Source organism: Coenobita brevimanus, chromosome 60, assembly GCF_032717465.1.
Source record: "Coenobita brevimanus isolate Jiangsu-jjx chromosome 60, ASM3271746v2, whole genome shotgun sequence".
Lineage (NCBI taxonomy): Eukaryota > Metazoa > Arthropoda > Malacostraca > Decapoda > Coenobitidae > Coenobita > Coenobita brevimanus.
Window position 1 is genome coordinate 40733780 of NC_137013.1, and position 18612 is coordinate 40752391.

General features: G+C 42.0%; 1 protein-coding gene across 1 annotated transcript in view; it reads left to right on the forward strand.

Annotated features, from left to right (window-relative positions):
- pcm (5'-3' exoribonuclease pacman) overlaps positions 1 to 18612 on the forward strand; it is a 47439-nt gene that overhangs the window by 22473 nt on the left and 6354 nt on the right. Inside the window, exons 11-21 of the mRNA XM_080275176.1 lie at positions 147 to 348; positions 818 to 938; positions 2569 to 2735; positions 3341 to 3531; positions 4008 to 4197; positions 6163 to 6283; positions 6650 to 6858; positions 9348 to 9366; positions 13222 to 13265; positions 15841 to 15987; positions 16731 to 17884. Of these exons, the coding sequence (XP_080131302.1) occupies positions 147 to 348; positions 818 to 938; positions 2569 to 2735; positions 3341 to 3531; positions 4008 to 4197; positions 6163 to 6283; positions 6650 to 6858; positions 9348 to 9366; positions 13222 to 13265; positions 15841 to 15987; positions 16731 to 17855 (2536 nt within the window). The 3' untranslated portion in view covers positions 17856 to 17884. The remainder of the gene's footprint in view (positions 1 to 146; positions 349 to 817; positions 939 to 2568; positions 2736 to 3340; positions 3532 to 4007; positions 4198 to 6162; positions 6284 to 6649; positions 6859 to 9347; positions 9367 to 13221; positions 13266 to 15840; positions 15988 to 16730; positions 17885 to 18612) is intronic.

The following is an 18612-nucleotide window of genomic DNA, read 5'->3' on the forward strand; positions in this document are numbered from 1 at the left end:
TTTTAAATGCCCCAGTTATTGTACTACACACATTAGTACAGTGAAAAATAGCCAAAAGTGAGTTGACTGCACCATCTTATGATATATTGCAGAGTTCCAAGAATAAAATAAAAATGTGTGGTTGAACTGTTTAACCTTTGTGGCAGATATGTGGCGGGAAGTGATGGTCTTATGACACTAGAGAAGGAATGGTCAAAGGTGGAGCAGGGATATGCGCTACAGACTATAGTGAGGGACATTGGTATACATGACCCTAGCCACAAGTTACATCTCACGCCTCAGGAGTACTTCCCACCTCGCACCAAGGTCTTCATGCTTGGACAGCCTCACTACGGATGTATGGGAGAGGTAGGATGGTTTCTGTGTTGAATTTGTTGCTGTGGTGTGATTACTGTACTGTACTGCTGTTCTTTTGATGGTGTCCAGTATCTTCATAATGACCCTGCTTCCCTTGTAGGGTGGGGTACAGTATGATCCAGAAACAGAGAAACAAAAAGTGGGGAGAAATACCAGCAGCATTCCCAGTGAAAAGAGCCTTTGTCATTCACACATCAGGCCCTTGGAATCCTGCCTTCATTTTTTTTTTATTTTTTTTTTTATTTTTTTTATTTTTTAACAACAACCATATAAGCATCATTCCTTCAGCTAGATACATGCAGTATATTAGAGTTGTTTCATCAGCTTTACCCAGTCCAATCTCATAGTACAATGTCTCCCTATTTTAGGGAGACATTACTCATCAGTCTCCCTTGTTATATCATGCTCATCACCTCACCCTAATATACATTCATTGTCATGCTTCTTTCCTCCTCCGTAGGTGTTGGAAATTGACCCAACCCACAAGGGTAGAATACGAGTGGCCATGACAGTATCTTCAGAGCCCAGGTTCGATGCTGTCATTGAACGCCAGAGCCATCTGGAAGAGCGTTTCATGACAGGTGAGATTTCCTTCATTTATCTTTCTTATCACTGACCCCTGACCCCCCCCCCCCTTTTTTTTTTTTTTTTTTTTTTTTTTTTTTTTTTTTAGTAACCTCTCTTCCTTCCTTCCTTCCTTTCCTTTTTTCCTCTTCTGTCTTTCTCTCTTCATTCTTTCCTCTTCCTTCTGTCTACATGTGAGTCTAACTGAATGCCATTCCAAATGGTTTCCTGTACACCAGGAAACAGTTTCCTATGCTGGGTGGTAACCGTATAATCAAATTATGGCACTTCTTTCATTTCTTCCTCTTCAGTCTTTCTTTCCTTCATTCTTTCCTCCTCCTTCTGTCTGTGGGTGACTCTACACTGAGTGACAAGCCAATTGGTTTCCTGTGCACCAGGAAACCTTTTCCTGTGTTGAGTGGTAACCATATAACCAAATTATGGCACCTGGTGGTTTAGTGGGTAATTAAGGTGCTCCAATCGGATTGAGCCAGTGCTGGTTTATATCCAAGGAGTGGTTGGGGTTTATTGCTCACTTAATGCCACTCAGGGATGTGTGAGGCTGGTCACTCTCATCTTAAATGTCGGGACCAACTTGCCTAGCCCTGTGCTCCTACGCTTCTCTTGGGGCAACACAAGAGTAGATGATGATGATGATGTTATTTAACTAAGCATCTTCTGATGTGACATGTGCCCCTGTTATATTGATTATCATTTATTGTGTCATTTTTTTATTATTGTTTAATTTTTTTGTCATTCCCTTCATAGTAGGATTTTACTTTGCCAGAACCAGATTTTATTAGAGGTCTTGAAGGCACCTAAGGAGGCTGAAGCCTCTGCACCTTTGTTGTGAGCAGACTTTGATGAGGTAGAAGTTTGTCTCAACACAAAGTCTAGTTGATAGCTGCTGTAATTTTACTGTACTTGTTAAAAAAAAAAAAAAATCCCACTTTCATATATTGGGGAAAGATCTTTAGTGAAGCTCATTCATTAATCACTCTGGGGACATTACACAGAGGAAGAAGTAAGTAGTAGATACAGTCACCCATCTGTGTAACAAGAAGTATGAGACTACCCGGTACTGTATTTGACGCAAGTGCAAGAATGGTGTTGTCAGTATCTCTATGGAAAATTCAAAAGTTTCATGCACTGATGTTATTAGTTTTAAGCAGTTGTATTATTGTATTTTGTTAGTTTTGATTTTTTTTTAATAGTTCATTTTTAACAATGCTGATGCTCCCCCTCCCCTAAATAATTGTTTGCCCCCCTCCCTTCAGTATTTGGTTATCCCCAGCCCCTAAATCTTTGCTTGTTTCCTCTGCTGTAAATCTTTGCTTGTTTCGTTTCCCTTAAGTCTTTTGTTTGTCACTCATACCCTAAAACTTTGTCGTGTCCGCTCTGCCCTAAACCTTTGTTTGTCTCCCTTCACGTAAATATCTGTGTCCCATCATGCTTTAATCTTTTTGTGTTCACTTTGCCCCAATTCTTAGCTAGTCTTCACCCTCTTGCTTGTTCCCTTTCCCCTAGGGCTTTGTTTATCCCCACTCCTATAAAACTTTTGTTGCCCCCTTTCCTAAATTTTCACTTCACCCTTGTCTCTTAATTTTTTCTTTATTTCCTTTCTGACTCCTCTCTCTTCTCCACCAGCCTACATTGCATCACAGAAGGTAGGAATTTCATCGCACCTGTTGGCTCGGCTGACTGGCACAGTCTTCCTGGCTCCCCCTACTGCTGTGGCCTTGCAAGATGCATCCGAGGCCAAGAACAAGCTCAACATTGGCCTCAACCTCAAGAACAACAAAAAGCAAGAGGAGGTCTGTAATAGATCATATGGTGATAACTTGACTAAATTGAGAAGTACACATTGTGGAGAGTTACGCCATCTTGTTGAAGGGTTAAATTCTTTCTACTACAGTATAACTCTTATTTAACATTGAATACATTACATTTTAGCCAAGTGCATGACCTCTCATAGAGCAACTTCCCTACCGGTTTCTTGTGTCCCTCTTCTCTATTTTCCTTCCCATTCTCTCCTTCTCTCCTTATACCCAATACTGTACCATACTTGCTCCATTTCCTTTCACTTTTTTGTGTCAGTTTTCCTCTCTCTCTCTCTCTCTCTCTCTCTCTCTCTCTCTCTCTCTCTTTTTTTTTTTTTTTTTTTTTTTTTTTTTTTTTTTTTTACATGTCTTTTTTCCTCACTCCCTCTTCCTCTTACTTCATGTCTCACTTTCACCATATTCTCTCACCTTCTGTTTTGAATAAATATTTTTCCCGCAGTCTCACGTCTTTCCTCACTCTCATGTTTTATTCTGTCTCTTTTGCTTTCCCATTTCCCCACACTCTCTCTCCCTTTCACCTGTTTTCTTTTCACCATCTTCTGCATAATCAGTGCACCCTCTTTTTGGGCCGTACACAGGTCAGTGGATACAGCCGCAAGACCAAGGATCCTGGGGTGAACGGAGGTGGGACATGGCTGTACTCAGAAAGGGCAGTGGAAGCCATATTGGACTATCAGTCTGCCTTCCCAGAGATATTTGACCACATGGCTTCAAACAGTGGACAGAGGGATATCTTTTTCCAGGATGAAGTGTTTGGAAATGACAAATAGTGAGTGAAGTTAAAATCTTTTCTATTTTGTTGACCCCCACCTAATCCCATTCTTAGGTGGACACAGTGATACTGATGGTGTTTGATTATTTTGGTGGTGTAAGTTTCTTGCATTTCTTTCTCTTTCCTAGTTTTCTGGACTCCCACCTCACCCCATCCTTAGGTAGGGAAAAAGTCTTGATGATATGTTATATGATACCTTGGTGATATAGTAAGTCTTCAGTGTGTCACCTGTTGAACATTTTTTTTTAGCTGTAAAGGCCAAAGTAAATTGCAGAAAACTTCACTGTTTAAATGTAATTCCTACCTACAAAGCTGATTTGTTGGTTCTTACCATTTACAGCATCAGGTGAATGAAAAAAGCTTATGGTAATTTGAAGAACATCCCACATACATGGGAAGGACCACCCGTAGTATTACTATATTATAAACTTGTATGTCCTGCTAATCCTGCCCTCTCCCTGCAACCCCAACAGCAAGGACCGTGTGGCTCAGCTGACAGAATGGCTGAAGAATGCTGACTTTGCCAAGGCGGAGCGTCAGCCATGTGGGACCGAGACTCTGGGTGAGGAGGTGGTGAAGAGGCTGGTGGAAGAGGTGGATAAGGTCTCAGCTGTAAGGGCCAAGGTGGTCAAGATGCAGGTCCGACCTCACTTGCTTTTTAAGGTATGTTATTCGTTTTCACAGTTCGTGCCTTTATGCATAGGATGTCTCATTTTCTTCATGCATCTTCAAGATCTTATGTAACTTGGGAAACACATCTTGATTGAGGGGATTTATTATTTTTGTTGTGGCCCCATGCCTCTTGGAATATACACCTGATGGACTGCAGGCTGAAGCTATCCTTCTGCATTCCACAATCTTCCTTTCAGGGGATTGGGAGCCTCCCAATGGTAGGGTGCTAGGAATGTTGATGTAACTGGAGCTGTCAGGTTATATTAGTGCTAGTGTGTAAAGGCAACCTTCTCAAGCACGTGATGTTGCTCCTGCCAGACAGTTTTATTCAGCTAGGAATGATCTCACATGTTGGAGGGGTTTAAAAAGGCTTTATTCAATCCTTCCAGTTTTAAGACTGTCCTAAGCTGAATGAAGTCATGAGGAAATAGAAAGCATAAAATGAAAAAGATATCTGTGAGCATCGTGCCATGAGAGTAAATGTAGAAAAGATTAAAGTGATGGTTACTGAGAGAGAAGGTGACTCCTTGTGTGATGTTACAGTGAATGGAGAGAGAGACTGGAATTGGTGAGAGAGTTCAAATACCTGGGTACAGTGATAGAAAATAGAGGAAAATGTGCAAAAAGGGTGGAAAGTAGTGTGACACAAGGAAGGAAGGTAGCTGGTGCTATGAAGGCCTTGATAAGAAACAGAGGCTTGAAAGTTGCAGCTGTGCAAGGCTTACGTGAAAGAATGTTAGTGCCAGCCTTAATATACGGATGTGAGACTGTGGTTTGGCATGAAAATGAATAGTCAGGAGTAAGAACATTGGAGGTAGGACTGCTGAGGAATATATGAGGAGAATAGAGGGTGGTTAGGATACAGAATAATGTGATTCATGAAAGATGTGGTGTGAGGAAGTTTGTGGACTTCAGAATCGAAGAAAATGTACTGAGATGGCATGGTCATGAGGAGAGAATGGATGACAGTAGAGTGGTGAAAAAGTATATCTGAGTGAATTTGAAAGAGGGAGGAGGTGAGGTAGACCAAGAAGAAGGTGGAGGGATATAGTGGATGAGTGTGTGAGGAAGAGAGGTATGGAAGTTGGTGAGGCTAAGGGATTGACGAGAGATCGAGCTGGGTGGATGAATTTTGTTCAAAGCGCATGACCAGGGATTTGGCACCCTTTTTTAATGTGACAGCATTCAGATTGGCTCTATCAGATAGGTATATTTGAAGCTACAGAACTTGGTGAAATTTTTCTAGCCTATCAGATGGAGCCAGGATTTTGAGGGTTTGAATGATGAGTGAATGGAAGTGTGACCCATTGGACTGGGCAGACTTAAGCTGTCTGGACATTGTTATTCCACACCCTGCCCTAGGTTGGGAAAGGAGGTTTGGATGATGATGATGGAAAGATATTCACATGGTGAATGTGTTAATATAGAATACAGTGTAAGTAGCGTTGTATTGAAAATGTGGAGGGGTTCTTACTGTACGGTTACATCATTTTACATGACAGTCATTCCTCATTAAGAGTGGGTGATATGTTCCAAATTATCTGTGTCTGTAGCCAGATGCCTCAGTCCTGGCAGGAATGGTCACAGACAAATTGCTTTCAGGTCATTTTGTCCTCTGTCATGAGGCTACCCTCTCTCCAGCTCACATCCCACATACTTATATATCCCTTCATCCATCCATCCATTTCATCCTTGGTCTCTGCCTTCCTCCTCCTCCCCATCTCCATCTTACTCAAATACACTCATAGCCAGTTTCATTCTCTGGAATATGACAATTGTAAATTGGAGCAGGTGACAAATCAGCTATGTAGTTAGGAATAGAGCTTTTGTTGGCAGAGTCTTCTTGTGTTTATTGTGTCCTTAACAGCAAGAAATGTAAAGGAAAGACAGTATAGCAATGATTTACCTTACTCAGATTTTGCTGTAATTGTTTTAAGTGCGTGGATCTTTTCCCAGCCAAATCCACTTCAAGGGAGCACTCCACCTGACCACACGGTAACATACCGGCTGTTTGACCGTGTCATCAATATTCGCGAGGGCTTCTCTGTGCCTCTTGGAGCTCGTGGCACCGTCATTGGTGAGCATATTTTTTAATATGTACACAAAGCACTTAATTCTGCTAATGTGTTTTATATAGTATTTATTTTTTACCTCCAAATAATTTAATTCAGTTTTGGGGAGATGCATTAAATTGTAGTAGCTAAATAGTGTACAGCCTTGGTTTTCCCCTTCAAGTCAAGAGGTCTTATGGAAGGGGAATCTAATCATCTGGAGGAAAAAAATAGTATAAACCAATATTATGTGTTGCCAGATTGAAGGAGTTGAGTTTTCAGGAGCTCAGAGGGATGGTAAATTTGTGCTTCTGTTCTTTGATTGAAATGTCAGTGTGATCTAGTTCAGTATGAAACATTTCGGTAATTGTATAATTTTGTGCTGCCCTTAGGTATCCAGCCAGCAGAGAAGCAGGCAGATGTGCTGTATGATGTTCTCTTTGATGCCGAGTTCCCTGGTGGGCTGACCCTGCGTGGTGAAGCCTCCACCAATCGCTGTTACCGCCTCCACTGGGCATCCATCATTAACTTGTCCCATGCATCCCGCACACAGTCCTCCAACACCAGCTCCACCTCACACCGCTATGCTAACACACATCAGGTATGTTTGGAACTGTACCTTGATGCTGGCAGTCGTGTGGTGTGCTAAAATACCACAGCTTTTCTGTGTGTGTTTCATCATCATCATCATCATCATTATCATCATCATCATCATTATCATCATCATCATCATCATCATCGCTGTTATTTTAACCTTTTTTTCCCCACCTAAGAATGGGGTAAGGTAGGGTACAAAAAAATGGGAAAAAGAAAGCTTGAAAGAGGGACAACTGTCAATAGCATCCTAATACTGTATTGTACTGTAAATTGGGGTGGCTGTCAATCAGCTTTATAGGTAGCAAAAGAACTTTGATAGATAGTTTTTCCTGTAATTTACAGTGAACATGGTATTTTTAAAAAGAAGGTCCAAAAGGGCAGTCTATAATGAGAACTTGCTATATTGCAGTAGTGTACCATGTAGTAAGAATTAGCATGTAAGGATGCTTGTCATGCTAGAGGACTGGTATGCTGTGGTATTCTGAAAGTAATGTTTGATAATGAATTGAGAAAATATTCTGTTCTCAGGATACTATGTCCCATTGAGTCCATATGCATGTCACTGTAAATGCCAAGGGGCATACATCATTCATTCCTTGGTAACCCCTATGCTGTTACTGCTGGTTTCTGTAAGCCTGAAGAAAACTTGGAAATTGGCTGTATGTGGGTTTTCCAGTAACTGATGTTAGCTCTCCTAACTCATCAGTTTTCAACCATTTCAGTCTCACATGTCTACCCATATCCAGATTCCTGATCCCATAATGGATCATGTGAATTCACTGCAGCATTTTTGGTAGAAGTTATTGATTTGTTCACTTTTAATTCAACCTTTTCACCATCATTTTGATGCAGCTTCCCCCATTAACATTGGGTGGGGAGACCCTTAGCTTGGCTTCTTGATTTAATACACTTTAAGGATGAGGGAAGAAATGAAGCCCCTCATACAATCCCCCCCACCTCTTACTTGTGCAGTGGAGGTTCAAGGCTGCCTGGAACATTACTCTCCCCCTCCTCACCCCCCCCTTTTTTTTTTTAAAATACCCATCAAGAACGAGCCCAAATAAAAAAATTTTGTGCACTCAGGACTGGCCAGTTTTAGCATTTTGAGTTTTTACCAGAAACCTATCCTACATCAGTAGTTATTCAAGAAATACACTGTCTTAGCACTTACTGAGGTTGTTATGTAGTCCTGGCAGTGGGGGGTGGGGCCACCTCGCCCTGCCAACCAGCTGTGTGTTTGAATGTCCCACCACTCAAGCTGATGCAGTTATGCCTCAGCCACCCACAGTGATATAAGGTGTAGTTGATGATGACTGTAGCTGACCAAGCATGATGCCACCACACAATGCCATTTTCTTTATATAATGCGGTAATACTGTTTGTGAGAGTCGGACTGTTCAGCTAAGTCACATAACATTGATGGTAGCGGTATATGTGGCAGCGCTGCTATGGATACCGTCACACTTTGACTGGGAGGAGTGGTGTGGTGGTGATTATGGTGGTGGTGGAGATACATCACCCTCTTCACCCTCATGTGGTTGTTTCCAAGACAAATTTCATGTAACAGAGATGACATTGGCACTTCCATTTCATCACTATCACTGTGCTGAGTGTGAGGGCGAGTGGGTGTGCCACTCGAATGCATGGGGAGAATCGACTCCTTCCAGTCCTTTAAATCCTTCTCCCCCGGCTCAGACTCCTCTCCTGAAGATTCCACACTATCCTCAGAGGTACTACCTTGTTCATGGAGCATTTCCAAGGCCTCGGCAGTGGAAATCGAGCATTTGTATGGGCGGCATGCTGGGCCAGAGCTCGGCATGTTGCTGCTCGCGGGATGCAGAAAGCTTACGAGCATATATTGTGCATAAATACGGCTTGGGTAGCCCGAGCTGGTTGCCGATTATGTGATAAACCCATCTGAAGGCTTACACCGTGAATATTTCCCATGTAAGAGGCCCGTGTTGCAAAAGAAATCCAGAAATTTCCTTGAATGTCTGTTCGCTGTCGTTCGTCCCTCATGCACAAAAAATCTAGATGGCTTCCAGCCATTGTTGGTGCTTAGAGGGTTAAGCTTAGATGGGGGAGGGGGGAGAGAATACAAGGGTTAGTTATAGCCTTCATTAATGCCTTTGGTGTGTCTCCTGAATTAAAAGGCATAATTTGGAGGTACCAAGCAGAAGTTATAAATGACATCTCCATATTGAAGTACAGAAGTTAAGTCCTGGGGAATACCTTCACCACATTGCATCTCTTACAAGTACAAGTAGGAGGAGTTCTTAACCATTTTCTCCCATTGCTTTAGTCTTCTCATTATACACACAAGATATATGAATAATAATTTTCTCCCATTCTTACAGATAAACATCATATGAAATTCTTATTTTTTTCCATCTCACAGCCTCAGACGTGGGCATACTCTCATGCCATCAAGAACCAGCATCTAAGCAGGACCGGTATCACCCAGAAGAACCAGTTCATCCCTCCAGTGGTGAGTTGCATGCAGATGATTACAGTTTTTATGAAAATGAAGTACAGTAGATGCTCGATTTAACAGACTAATTCAGCCAACCCTGTTCTGTCATCTCAGAGTTTCTGCTGAATCATGTTCCGTAACCAAGGCTCAATATAAAGGAAAATTTTCCGCGATTTCTAGCTATTTTCCGCTAAATCCTTGAAGGCAACCTAAACCAAGCAAACTATGCTAACTCTCAGTGCTACACACAGCAGTCTGAACCCATAATTAATACCCCAAGAAATGCATTATTGTGTACAGGATTTCCTTAACGGAACCATGCTCGATTTAACGGAAATTTTCCATTAAATAGGGCAAAAATACCGGAAAAAGTAACTCCATCATCTCAGGCATCCCTTGCATTGGTGTTCATTAAATTGAGCATCTACTGTATAGCAACTACACCATCAAACTGAAGGTACAGCTGTTGGGGGAATAAATTCTGCAAAGTTTGGTATCTGAGTATCTGGAGGTGACAAAGTAAAGTCACCAAACTATGGGTGAATATATACCCATTGTTGGGTGAAAACTAGGAAGAGGAGAATTGTTCAGTTGGAGATGAAAGTAAATTAACTACAGGGTTGACTAAAATTGTAGTTTTTAACAATTGAAATTATCTAGTAAAGGTGATGGAGGAGGACCAGTTTGAAGCTGTGGTATTAAAATAATGACTATACTGTAATAATAGCTTTGCCACTAATACTAGTGACCTTCCCTAAAAACAGTTTAATTAAAGTAAGGGTGAAAAGAAACTAACAGCTTTCTGTATACAGTATAATGTTTACCACCCATAACTTAAGTTTCTTCTTTTACCTGTTTGATATAGTCATTGCTCGTTTTACGATGATTTGGTTTACGATAATTTCCTACAACGATAATTGAAAAGTTCCACCCCAGAATTCAATTTACAATAAATATCCCGCTATAACAATTTTGCCATCGGAAAGCACCAGGCACACACAAGGTGACCGTCGCTTGTCTCAGGCAAGATGGTGGCCCCGACGTGCAGGCATTGTTCTGGTTCAGGTCCTGCCACCCCTTCAAAGCTCTGTCTTTTCAATTTGTTCATGTGTGCCTCCCTGCTATCATCACCTCTCAGCCAAACATCATACTACGGTACTGTGGATTTGTGTGCCCAGTGGTAAAGTCAGTGCCAGTGTAGGCCTCAGTGCTATGGTTGGTGCAGGTATGGGTCCCAGGTTGGTGCAGGTATGGGCCGGATTCCCCTCCCCCTAACCTGTTCCTGTCTGACTCAGAGGCTGACCACTTGTGCCTGTAAGCACAGGCTGTCCCCTAGCCTCGGGGGGGACGACTTGGACCAACACAAGAAGGAATGAAGGTGGGTTGTCATTTATGGTTCAGTCTTGGTCAGGTGACTTTGGGAAGTTGAGTTGACATAACCTGCCTATTATAATGGGTTTCAATCTCCCGATTTACGATAAAATCGGTATACGATAAGGTATGACCTGACGTAACCGCATTGTAAAACGAGTAATGACTGTATATGCAGTAGTATGGAAGCTGATTGTATGTAAAAATTGGGATATAGCTTTCAGCTGAGCTGAAGTTGTGCTTACTTGCATCTTGAACAGAGATGGCCAACAAAGGACCAGCCTGAGAAGGGAGCGATCACCCTCCATCTGAATTCTTACCCACCTCCTGCCCAGTTGCATCCTAACACACCCCTGCCTAATGCCTATAACCCTAACACACCCAATCTACCACAGTCTTACATACCCCAGCCTAATGCACATCAGTCTAACACACCACAGCCCACTCAACCATGCATTAGCACACATCGGCCTATTCTACCACATCCAAACTCAACACAGTTCAATCAGCCACTGCTAAGCACACCAGAGACCACCCTACCACTCCGTAACATCCCACAAACCTCTCTATCATCCCATAACACACCACAACCAAAGTTATCGGACTCTCATGCACCACACTCCAGCACACCCCAGCCTACCCTGCCAAACCTCAAAACAACCCAGCCTACCCAGTCACTCACCCAGACCCAAGCTTTGCAGAGTGAGAGAAGCAATGATCAGAGGGTAGGTAATTGGCAGTATTGGAATGTTTTCAAAATTTAATAAGACTAATTTAGTGTTGATAACACCTTCAGGCCAATGGCACATTTTATATTTTACTGCATTCTTGCTGCCTCCAGATTACTTTATTCTTGCTGGGAATGGTCTCTGGTAGTTGTGAGGTTAATCAAAGCTATGTTTAACCTCCAATTCAAAATAACTCCTGTAAGAAAAATAGATTGATCTGGAGATAGCAAGAATAAAAACAGCCTCCATGGGCAAAATGTGTTAATCTCATCTTGAGAAGTTTCCCTGTATCTGAATAAAATCATCTGGAAATAGCAAGAATAAAACAAAGATGTTACCTTTCTGAAGGGGTTAAGGGAGATCGTTCCAAACTCTTTCATTTAGATGAAACTGTAAAGTTAATAAGTTTTCAGGTGGGAGGAAAATAAAACATCAGACTGAAGGAATTAAAGTACTAGCCTATACATATGGTATTTGAGATGATGTAGATAATGAGATTAGGATAAAGATAGTTACATTGTTGGTTGCATGGTAGTTGATATACTAAGTGTTCAGGTGGAATTTCGGTGATTTGGTAGAATCAGAAGCACCAGTATTAATTTGGTTGCTTATATCTTCACCAAGTGTATGTTGAAGAGCAGCAGTTTATTTGATATTTGTACAAAGTCACCAGTTTAGCTTTTATGGCAACTGTAATTCATACCAAAGGCACTTTTGTGTCATACACATAAGATATTTCAATAAAGTGTAGTCTGTGAAGTAGTAGATTTGACAAAAGGTAGTGCAGGGTTCTCAACATTTATTCAACCCGTTCCGTGCTGTGTCCGTATATATATGGACAAACCAATAGTGTCAAAATTGCCAAGTCCATATATATATATATATATATATATATATACTTGGACTAACTAATAATAACCCTAAATTGCTGAGTCTGTATGCAGTATATATGGACACGGTTTTCCTCACATTTGCGCAAAATTATTTGAGTCTGCCCTTAGTGTGTAACAGAAAATGGGATGACACACCTCCTCCCCCCCGTGCCTTATACCAATAATCCATCCATCCATCCATCATCCAATCCTGTGTTGCCCCATGAGGAGCGCCCGGGGCTAGGCAGTTGGTCTCGACATTTAAGATGAGATGACGACCCTGAGTGGCATTACATGAGCAATCAACCCCAACCATCCCTTGGATATAAACCTTCACCGGCTCAATCCGACTGGCGCTAATAAACAGCAATATAAAAAAAAAGGTGAATGTAAAAATATGTAAATTTAGCACAGAACCCCAACTTCCCATCATCGTAGTTTCGACTGTGACTGCATTACACATCAGGTTGCATTTCCATGCTACAAGTACTCCATGCATCCACCCACTCCACACCAAAATGGACTATCTATCCACATCAGTCGCTGATGTGGATCTGAAAGTAGCCAACTGACGCATCTCTCGGTCACGCCATGCTGCCAAAGATATTGTGCTTACTCCCGACTTCCAGTCGAAGTTGGAGAACCTCCAAGTGATGAACTAACTGACAGTGATGTGCAAATAGTGTATACAATGAAAGTAAAATAGGTAAATGTAAGCAAATAGAAGTAAATCATAAAATCAAGTTAAGTATGGTCAGGAAAATAACGAAAGAAATGTAATTTACCATAACTAATGTGATTGTTCACAGCATGAGTGTTAATTTTGCCTTTTCAAGTGTTTATAGTGCCTTATGTCATCATCATCATCATATCATCATCATCGTCATCATCATCCAGACCTCTTTTTCCCACCCTAGAGTGAGGTGAGGAGTTGCAACTTCCAGACAGCCTAAGTTTGCCCAGTTCAGTGGGTTATGCCTTAGTCACTCACCATTCAAGCCCTCGAAATTCTGGCTCCATGAGATAGGCCAAAAAATTTTGCCACACTTTGTAGCTTCACATATACCTATCTTAATATATATAAAAATTGATGTGAAAATATGGTATGTAAAATTAGCACAGAACCCCAACTTCCCATCATCATAGTTTCAACTGTGGCCACATACTACAGGTACAACATGCATCCACCCACTCCACATGAAACTGGACCTTTTATCCACATCAGCCACTGGTGGTATCTGAAAGTAGCCATCTGATGCAAATCTAGGCGTGCTGGACCAAGACACATGTTTTTGGTTGGAAAACAGTCAAAGTGAGCTCTGTTACTATCATTAGACTTATTTTGACCACTTTTCAGATCTGTTCATGGGAAAAAAAAAAAAAAAAAAAGTTGAAAATGGCTGGCACTGTGGGTCACAGCCTCCCAAACCCTCGGCACCGGGGGCCAAAAAGCTGACAAAAGCTCCAGCACAGAATGGGTTAGCTTGGTAGTTGTTTCAATGGTTGTGCCTCACAGATGTGAGGTGAAATCATGAAGATGAACCTCCATGTAGATAATGGAATGCAATTGAAAGTTTTGAAGGATAAAAAGTGAATGATGTATCTTCATCTTCATCATCCAGTCCTACGTTGCCCCACGAGGAATGTAGGAGCCCGGGGCTAGGCATTTTTTTATTTTTATTATTATTATTTGTTCATTTTTTTTAAGGAAAAAGGAACCAAAGGCTAGAAACCTGCAAGATGTTCCCTCCAGGAAAAAGTAAAAAGATACGACAACCAAAATCCAGGATCTGTTCGTTTTGAGATGTTTGGACACACTGCGTTTTTAAAACTGGAAGTCGTGGGCAGTAGGAAATACAGACATAGGAAGACAGTTTCAGAGTTGACCTGTTGTATACATGAAGGACTGGGAGTAAAGGTTAACTCTTCCATTAGAGAGTTGGACAGAAAAGGGATGAGAGTTTGCCGTTAGATGGGTGCTGCCCACCCACTGTAGCGGTGGAGGGATACAAGCTGACCATTCAGAGGAGCAGTGACCATTGAAGTAGTGATAGAAAAGAGATAAACATGCAGTAGTGTGATAAAGAGACAAAGGTTGAAGGTAGCCAGTAAGAGGAGGAGAGTTAATGAGATGAACAGTCTTTGTCTTTGCTTTGTTGAGAAGAGCTGTATATGGGGAGCCTCCCCACACATGAGAGTTGTAATCTACACAGGGACAAACAAACCCCTTGCACTGTATAAAGTCAACAACTGTGTCAACACCCTGTCCATTTTTGTGTTCCGCCTTATCATAAGTACACCATTGAAATACTGCACGCTCTCATTTTACGACGAGGATGCAATTGAAAAAAATTGTTGCATAACGATATATTGATTTAATTATAACCCACCCAACAGTCTACAAATTGGTTTCCAACTCATGAAGTTGATGACTATTTCACGTCACTGTACTTTCCCTGCAGTGCTTGAACTCCACATACCACCACACTATTATTTAATCACAGATACGAACGAACCTGATAGTGACAAGTTCAAAGGCAGCCTTAGAACAAACAAATGACTAAGTTTGCATGTCAGCAATTGTATAAGCGAAAGCAACAATCAGACAAGTTCAAAGGCAGCCTTAGAACAAACAAATGACTAAGCTTGCATGTCTGCGATTGTATAAACGAAAGCAGCAATCATACAGTAAGGCTTTGTCTGGGGTCATAATGATCTTATAAATGGAAATGCGATCATACAGTATACTGAAAAAAGGTCCAGAGTTTTTAATCATTGTGTAAGCCATTCATGGCATAACTTCATTGTAAAACAAGGATCTGCTGTAGTGGGAAACTGATAGGATGATGATATTAATGATAATGATGATGAATCTAGTTTTCGGTATTTTTTCATATACCAGGATATTTTCATGTTCGCTAAATTGGCAAGTTGTCATACAACTGGTATATACTGTACTGAGTGAGGGTGGTGTCAGTGCAGTGGATCAGAATATAATCCACTTATTAGTCCCCTACCGGTGAAACCAGTCAGGGACTATAGGTTTCCGAGGTTCCATCAGTATGTCAGCCCATCTGCAATTTTGTGACCGCTCTGTAACTTCCACATACATGGACAGATTTTTATATAACTTTACACAATTGTTCCCCATACCATGATGGTGTGTTGCGTGCAATGACCAGCCATCTACTCAAAAGGTCAAGGTCACGCTTGGGGCTCAAGTAAGGTCAGATTCTACATTTGTGTCCGTTCTGTAACTTCCACATGCATGGACATATTTTGATATAACTTCACACAGTTGTTCCCCATACCATGACGGTGTGTCATGCGGAACAACTGGCCATCTACTCCCAAAGTCAGTTACATATGTATGGTTATCATCTGGTAGGGGACTTTGTATTGCATGGCAGTACTGAATGTACTTGTTTTTTCTGTTTTATTTTCCTGTTCACTAAATTGGCAGGTTGTCATGCTGAAGGTTTTATATATTGTGGCAGGGTGGTGTGAGTGTAATGGGTCAGAACACAGCACAACCAACTGAGATCAGCGGTTGTAGTCCTCAGCCACCTGACCCCAACCAGCTTCCCAGCCCTTCAGCCCTGCGACCCACCATCACCCTTGCCCCTGCGCCTCGTATGAATGGTGACATCGCTTCACACAGGGTCAATCAGTCACCAAAATCACATCAGGTATGTAACAAGTCCCATTTCCAGATCATTGATGACATTAATTACCTCATGTAACCAACTGTTATCATCATCATCACCTCACCTCATATACTTCTTTTAAGCTACTCTTATCATTACCACCACCACCACCACCACCACCACCACCACCACCACCACCACCGCCACCGCCATCAGCAGCAACAACAATAACAATAATAACAACAACAACAATAACAACCACCACCACTTTTACAAAAGGTGATCCCACTTCCAACATGGTCATGCAGTTGCCATGATCGGATCAGATATGCTATTAATATTGCTCAATATGATGTAAAAGAAAACATTGTAGGTTGTAGTTGTCCTTTTAAAGCATAGTCCAGCGCAGTAAAGCCTGATATGTAGTGAATTTTTACTTTACTAAAGGTTTACAAATGTATTCTGATAGGGAAATCATTGGTGAATGGGGACATTCTCATGTTAGCCATTTTGATGGCAAAGAAAGAAAAAAGTACCAGAACACACTGAAATTATTATAACCCCTGTAGTGTAATTATGGCCTGGGAATCATCATTTCCAGAATTCTAGTTGGGGGGGGGGGAAAAAGTGAAATGGTTGAAGTGAGCTGTTCACAACTGTGTCAGCTGTTAGGAATGAATGAATTGTGCAGTACAATAGTGGAAAGATATGATTGTGAAGGACGTAATTTAATGATGATATACAGTAGATTATTGTAATATTAACTTAATGTTGTTTACTCTCAGGACAAACTGGTGATGTTGAAGTCTCCAGATGAAGTTGAAGTTGTAGTTCATGGGACATTTTATGCCGGATGGAGCCGCATCAAAGAGCAGGGTCTGAAACGAGGAAACCAACGCAGCCTAATCCCTTGCTACCCTTTTGTGCCATTGGGTCAGTCTGGACCTCGAGCATACCAGCTCTACATCTTCATAAATGTGCGGGCAGCCATGGCAGATGGCATCCAGTTCTTCCGTGTGGGAGAGAAGCAGATTCTGTGCTCAGGGGACCGAAGAGGGGTGCTGCCTCCACAGTATTTCAGTAAGGTTGTGGATGTAGCCACTCGCTCTATCATATACCCACCCCGACATCAAAATGCTCCTGTCCAGCCCCCAGGACCCCATGATCAGCAGAGGATAGCCGGTGCTGGGCGAGGTCGCGGTGGAGGTGTGCAGCAGCCTCAGGGTTTGCAGCTGTACCAGGATATCTGGTCACAAGTACAGCGCATTGACTCGGATCATTATGACCCACGGCCGGCCCATGCTAATGCGTTTTCCCAGATGCTAAATTTGCCTCCCGCTGTGCCCAGTGCTGCTCCTGCAGTCCCCAGCCATCGTCCAGTGCACACTCGAGAGATTACTGTCCAGGATATCTTCCGTGAGGCGGCTGCCCACTCCATGCAGCAACCAGCCTCAGCCCAAGCCCAATTCACTGGAGACACCAACATACTGTCCATGCTTAATGCCGCCCATCAGTCTTACAATCTTAGTCATCAGGCTACAACCAGTGGCAAGTCTCTCAAAGGTGGTTCCCCAGCAAAATCAACCCCTGTAAAGTCTGACAAAAATGGCTCCCCAGCAAAATCAGCCTTTGTACCCACACAGGTTATCAGAAACCAGACTCCACGTAAACCCAAGATACAAACCTCTGACACACGCACTGGTGCACACAATGGTCCTGCCAACTCTCACAGTCCAAGCCACCAGAAACAAGACCAGCAGCCACAACAACAAAAAAGGAATCAAGAACAGCAACAGGCACAGCAGAAGCAAGATAGTAACAAGTTAAATGGAGTTGCAGTCAAGCCCAAACGTCAGGTGAGAAGCAGACTGGCTGTGAAATTCGATCAGATGCCAAATTGTAAGGAATGAGGCAACTTCGAGAGTGATCCCTGAACAAGGTAATATACTGCCACTGTGAATCACACAAAGGGTCTCAGAGCTTATGATAATCTTTTATAGGAGGTAATCTACGGCTCTTGGTAATCTTTACCATTATGGCAATCATGGAATAGTAATGCTGCTTTGTGTTCTGCAGCACCACCATACGTTCGTTTTAGTTTGTGAGTGAGTGTACCTTGCATTCAGGACCCTACCTTACCCCATCTTTGCATGGGAAAAGAGGTCTGGCTGATAAGAATAGTGATATGATGTGGGTAAGTGTACAGTACAGAATAGTTATATGATGTGAGTGTACAGTACAGAAAGGTTATATGATGTGAGTGTACAGTACAGAAAGTTATATGATGTGAGTGTACAGTACAGAAAGGTTATATGATGTGAATGTGCAGTACAGAATGATGTTATAAATGTACAGTGTAGCAACGCATACCATACCCCATCTTCAGGTGGGAAAAGAGGTCTGGATGATGATATGATGTGAATAAGTGTAGTGTATAGCAACTCAGTAGGTCATTATCAATGCTCTCTTTTTTCCACTTCAGGTATGTGGAATGTACCAGAAACAGAACTAGCTTTACTGATGTCAGGCATTACAAACCTTCCAGAATTTCAGAGTTCTATATTGTGCAGGATAAGTTCATGCTGGCAATGGTATTATGGAATGAAAGTAATGGGCATGAAGAGTAATAATTTATCTTTAATTTACTGTAGATGGGTGATAGATGGA